At 48.5% G+C, this 6,361-nt stretch overlaps 1 protein-coding gene across 1 annotated transcript; it reads right to left on the bottom strand.

Moving 5' to 3' along the window:
• Nucleotides 1–4,539: 4,539 nt before the first annotated feature.
• Nucleotides 4,540–5,491, bottom strand: LOC126144768 (uncharacterized). The gene has a single exon (XM_049915511.1). It carries the CDS (start codon nt 5,483–5,485, stop codon nt 4,835–4,837), a length of 651 nt encoding a protein of 216 aa, XP_049771468.1. The 5' UTR covers nt 5,486–5,491; the 3' UTR covers nt 4,540–4,834.
• Nucleotides 5,492–6,361: the final 870 nt, after the last annotated feature.

Here is a 6,361-nt window from a genome sequence, read left to right as displayed (position 1 = left end):
ATTTGCATATCACAACATCTTCTTCCTGTCGGTTAAATTTCGCGTCTGTAGCACGTCATCTTCGTGGTGTAGCAATGTTAATGGGCAGTATTGTAGATTGCACGCTATTCTGAGATGAAAAGGTTTTCATAGTAGAGGAAATGGTGGGGGGCTGTATCAGACCTGTGAGGAAACTGATGACGCAAAAAAAAAAAAAGCTAGCTTAAAACTAAGTATCCTGGAATGTTAACTATCCATAAAATGCTAAAAGAGGGTTAAAGTTAGCAAGACCGTTAAACTGATTATTAACAGAAAAAAACTCTTGATAAAGATCTGTTTATCAAACCAGATAATACCCCAATTATTTATGAACAACTGAAATTAGTAACAATCAAGGCTGTCAGCGGACCTATAAGTGGTGTTCCAATAGGTCTTGGCAGCTCACAAGCGCAATTGAAGGGAGCTGTTCAATACCAAATCCTAACTCTTAATCAAATAATTAAATGCAACACAAACTGCAATTGAAAAGTCACACAAGCTACAAGTTGCAAGTCGTTCAGAGGGAAAAAGATTGCGCTGCTGCGAAATTGCGACACTTACTCACTCAGTAGACCCCTCCACGGCTGCCGCTCTTTGCGTGAACCAAAAATGGAGGGGGTAGCTGCTGGACACACCGAAGACGAAAAGTTCTCACACTGCGGAAACAAAAAATGGCGTAGTCACATACTTCAGTGTCCTGCAGGGGAAGCAGTTTCTTCACGCTCGAGAACGCTTCTGGGACTCAACGGAACTTCGTGACTTCAAAGGACTCGCAGTGCCCCGCCGACAAACAAGAGCGGTTACAGGAATCCCTTGCGTTCTTAGAATTTCACAGTTCTACAGAAGCTTAGGGAAAGAGCCCTTTGTTCCGAAGCGACCAGCCTCCCAGTCACGATACCGACTCGCCTGTGCTGTTTCACGCAAGAGAAAATTGTAACTTTCGTACCACAGTCATTACACATGTCCGCTCTCCCAGCACAGTTAAGGAGACACAAATATTTTCATATAGTATAAAAATCACGTACTGACATTTAACAGACCATTTATGTTGCAGTCTTCGGTCGGAATTGTTGATGATGTCTGTTCAAAATTTAAACAGTGGCGAGTTTCGATTGAGAGACGCTATCCCTAGACCACGCGTAACCTGATCCACTCCCAGCGATTTCTATCTTTACTTGTATCTCATTGAATTATTGTCCTCTGGTTAGCGATTTCACAGTCGAGAAGAGCTGAAGACGACTGTCAGAAGCTGGTTCCATTCCCAGACGGCCGACTACTACGACACAGGAATACCGTGGTTAATCACACTATATGACGTCTCAATTCTGGTTTCGAGAAATAGCTCAAACATTGCTGTATTTATTGCTAAAAAGTTTTTCAAGTAACTAGGTTTTTCTCTGTCTGAAAAACAAGGACACTTAATTTTTGAATGACTCTAATCATTCAACAGTCATACCCTGGAGCAATCATGGAAGCAAGATATCAGGTTCGCCTTAGCATAAATGTAACGAATGCGAATAGGTGACAGACTCATAAGGTGATAGGCATTACTGAACAATTTAATTGGCCCTGTTTATTCACAGTTTCTGAGTGACGAAGTACCCCCGCAATTGGAGAATGTTACCCTTACAGAAAGACAATGGATGCGGTTTATGGACGAAGTGGCACGGCATCTTTTTTCTTTTTTTTTTTCGCTCCGTTTTTAACGTTTGTTGAGGGACGGATTGGTCGGCGAGGTCTATATATGGCGCAAATATTTGCAGCCCCATTTCATAAACAAAAACAAGTAAAAATTATTTCTTCTTTGTTCATTAGTCTCTTATGACATGTTATCCAAGATTTTGACATTTTCCCTTGATGGACACAACAGACTTGTCCTTTTAGCACTTATGAATGTACATGACTGTGATCCAATGTCCGCCGATAGCTGAATGGTGGCCGGCACGGTAGCTCAGCGTGTTCGGTCAGAGGGTTAGCTGTCCTCTGTAATAAAAAAATTGAGTCAACGGCACATCACTGAACTTGAACGGGTGTCATGGGATATCCGCACCACCGAACAAAAAACAAAAAAAAATAATAAAATAAAATAAAAAAATAATAAAAAGGCTCGGGTTAGGTTCCCGGCTGGATCGGGGATTTTCTCCGCTCGGAGACTGGGTGTTGTGTTGTCTTGATCATCATTTCGTCCCCATCCGGCGCGCAGGTCACCTAATGTGGAATGGAATGTAATAAGACCTGCGCCAAGGCGGCCGGACCTGCCCCGTCAGGGGCCTCCCGGCCAATGACGCCAAACGCTCATTTCCATATTTCACTGTGATCCAATCTAGCTAAATTATTCATCGTTTCCTTCTATTGTCTTGTACGCTGCTTCGTACTTTGCATTTAAAATATGGCTCTCATTTCAACATTATTTCTTTTTTCCTTTTGTCTAAACTGTTAATCTTCTTAGTAGTTTTATTCTGATGTATGTAATGTCCTCGTTTCATTTTTCCTTAGAACCATTATTTCAGTTACACGTGTCAGAGTAGGAATAGCTGTGGTTCAGTAAAAATGTCCATCGTCGCCTCTCTCATTACATGCGTTTATTTGAGATTTCTTTTAACTCTACCATTAATTTAACTGAATGTTTCTATTTTACTTCCAGCATTTGTTTCTTCTTGGACTGATAAAATGCATCCTGGATTGCTATTTTACTCGTAAAAGGTTCTCGTCCTGGTGCCATACTGTTAGGTATGTCAGCCAAAATACACTCCTGGAAATGGAAAAAAGAACACATTGACACCGGTGTGTCAGACCCACCATACTTGCTCCGGACACTGCGAGAGGGCTGTACAAGCAATGATCACACGCACGGCACAGCGGACACACCAGGAACCGCGGTGTTGGCCGTCGAGTGGCGCTAGCTGCGCAGCATTTGTGCACCGCCGCCGTCAGTGTCAGCCAGTTTGCCGTGGCATACGGAGCTCCATCGCAGTCTTTAACACTGGTAGCATGCCGCGACAGCGTGGACGTGAACCGTATGTGCAGTTGACGGACTTTGAGCGAGGGCGTATAGTGGGCATGCGGGAGGCCGGGTGGACGTACCGCCGAATTGCTCAACACGTGGGGTGTGAGGTCTCCACAGTACATCGATGTTGTCGCCAGTGGTCGGCGGAAGGTGCACGTGCCCGTCGACCTGGGACCGGACCGCAGCGACGCACGGATGCACGCCAAGACCGTAGGATCCTACGCAGTGCCGTAGGGGACCGCACCGCCACTTCCCAGCAAATTAGGGACACTGTTGCTCCTGGGGTATCGGCAAGGACCATTCGCAACCGTCTCCATGAAGCTGGGCTACGGTCCCGCACACCGTTAGGCCGTCTTCCACTCACGCCCCAACATCGTGCAGCCCGCCTCCAGTGGTGTCGCGACAGGCGTGAATGGAGGGACGAATGGAGACGTGTCGTCTTCAGCGATGAGAGTCGCTTCTGCCTTGGTGCCGATGATGGTCGTATGCGTGTTTGGCGCCGTGCAGGTGAGCGCCACAATCAGGACAGCATACGACCGAGGCACACAGGGCCAACACCCGGCATCATGGTGTGGGGAGCGATCTCCTACACTGGCCGTACACCACTGGTGATCGTCGAGGGGACAGTGAATAGTGCACGGTACATTCAAACCGTCATCGAACCCATCGTTCTACCATTCCTAGACCGGCAAGGGAACTTGCTGTTCCAACAGGACAATGCACGTCCGCATGTATCCCGTGCCACCCAACGTGCTTTAGAACGTGTAAGTCAACTACCCTGGCCAGCAAGATCTCCGGATCTGTCCCCCATTGAGCATGTTTGGGACTGGATGAAGCGTCGTCTCACGCGGTCTGCACGTCCAGCACGAACGCTGGTCCAACTGAGGCGCCAGGTGGAAATGGCATGGCAAGCCGTTCCACAGGACTACATCCAGCATCTCTACGATCGTCTCCATGGGAGAATAGCAGCCTGCATTGCTGCGAAAGGTGGATATACACTGTACTAGTGCCGACATTGTGCATGCTCTGTTGCCTGTGTCTATGTGCCTGTGGTTCTGTCAGTGTGATCATGTGATGTATATGACCCCAGGAATGTGTCAATAAAGTTTCCCCTTCCTGGGACAATGAATTCACGGTGTTCTTATTTCAATTTCCAGGAGTGTATTAACACTGTGCTCTCTGGCTATCAAGTGATGTTTGGGGGGTAGCTTTCCATAAAGTTTCCTCCAGGTCAGTAATCATTACTTGCTCATTAGCAAACAAACATTTGATATGTATTTACACTAATATAAGTAAGTTGCTTAGTCTAGTTGTTAATCGTTTGCAGCCATTACATTACCATGCTGTCTACATACTCTGTAAATTAAAAAGAAATATTGATGACATGCTGCACCAATGTTATACACTAGATCTGAAATGAAAATAATGATAATAAAACAAAAAGTGAAATATCTAATTTCGTAAGTATAAAATAAACGTGAGGTACTCGGGTGAAAATAACATAATTGCATGGTACAAACTCTTATTTATTGGAGTATATCTTACGATTTATGTACAATATGTACAAGAGTGACATGGAAAGAAGTGCAAATATTTTGTACAGGTCACTAAATTATAACATCTTTTTCGCAGCGGCTGCTATTCGAAACATGTGTCTTTGCTCGAAGCAAAGACAAAGTTAACAGGAAGAACGTGCCGAGGATGGGGTACAGATGATGTCACTCTGTCACTGAAGCGGTGTTTGTGAATTTAGAAATCGGTACAGAGGAAAGAGCCTCTGAAGGACAGAAGACAGCGGTTGTCACCTGCTTAGGACAGGCGGACGAGCTTGGGGGCGCTGTAGGCGTAGATGGGGGCCCCTGGAGGAGGCAGGTCCTGATAGTGGAAGCGGGCCAGGTAGCCGGCGTCCACCGGCGCCGCGCCCTGGGACTGCGTGTAGGCTGCAGGGGCGGGGGCGGCGGCGGCGGCGGGCCCGTGGGCGTAGGCGACGCGCTGCAGGCGGCCGTCGGGCTGCAGTAGGTAGTAGACGCCGTTCTGGGAGCCGCTGCCGAACGCCTCGCTCTGCGCGAAGGCGCGCGCGCCGTCCACGCCGATGTCGGACGCCGCCGTGGTCGTGGGCAGCTCCGTCGTGGTCGTCTCGGCCGCCTCCGTGGTCGTGGGGGCTGCCGGAGGCGGTGGGCCGTACTGTTGCGGGGGCGGCGCGTACAGCCCGGAGTTCCTCGACGGCAGGAAGAACTGGCGGCCCTCTGGACGCCAGCCCGATGCAGGGTACGGCGCCGCGTCGGGAGCGCCGTATTGTTGCGTGGGAGCTTCGGGCCGCGCAGAGGCGCAGGCCAGCAACGCGAGAGCGGAGACCACGAGGAGCTGCATGTCGCTGTGCTGGAGGGAGGCGGCGGCGACTGATGCCTTCCGATCGATAGCGCTCCCCTTATATACCGTCCAGGCACACGCGCGTTTCATCAGAGACCATTGTCCCCGTGGCCGAAAGAGCCACCGCCACCGCCGCTGCTGGCTCGCAGAGGAGGCGCCTCCGTGCCGCGGTTACCAAGCGCCCTCCCAAGGCCGCGTCAACCACTAGCGCCAGCGTCGCCTACTTCTGATACTTCGGACACTAACAGACTCGAGATTCTATACGTCCATCTTTTCAGAGATGGTTGCGGGACTCGGCTGTACAGTGTAGAACGTCAAATCAAACACCTTTCAGCCATCTAATTTCAAAACTGTTATTTTATTGTGCTACCAGTTTCGGCGATATATTACGGCACCTCCAGGCCCCCTGACCGACGTGTAAGAAGACTCCAACTTCGGTTACAGTCAAAATAGGGGCAGCGTTCAAGACTGGTATTCGGCAGAAATCTACAGATACAAGTCTTTGAATGCTGGCCCCTATTTCGACCGAAACCGAGGTTGGAATCTTCCTACATGTCGGTTAGGTGGCCTGAAGACGGTGTAATACAGAGGGTTCCAAAAAAATGTGTCCACTGTTTAAAAGTCCATAACTTGCAAACTAATTCATGGATTTGTCTCATTTTTGCTGAAAGTGTAGCTTAAATTCCAACTTAAAGATATCATTGCAGGTGTTCGAAATGGTCACCATTAACATCCACACACAAACGATGCCGCCGAACTGCAATACGAACTACTGACTGCAACGTGTTCAGTTGGATATTTGCACATGAATGTACGATGGATTCTCGAAGTTCATCCGATAAACAACGTCCTTTAGTGTTCCCCACAGGTAAAAGTCCAGAGGAGTTAGGTCTGGAGAACGTGGTGGATACTCCACAGCACCTCTAAGGCCTATGCATCTTCCTGGTAGATTTTCATCGAGATGCG

The sequence above is a fragment of the Schistocerca cancellata genome, chromosome 2 (genome assembly GCF_023864275.1).
Source record: "Schistocerca cancellata isolate TAMUIC-IGC-003103 chromosome 2, iqSchCanc2.1, whole genome shotgun sequence".
NCBI lineage: Eukaryota > Metazoa > Arthropoda > Insecta > Orthoptera > Acrididae > Schistocerca > Schistocerca cancellata.
This window is presented reverse-complemented; position numbering and strand designations above follow the sequence as displayed.

Coding starts and splice junctions, on each gene's coding strand:
- LOC126144768 (XM_049915511.1), bottom strand. CDS start 5,485: ATGAAACGCGCGTGTGCCTGGACGGTATATAAGGGGAGCGCTATCGAT.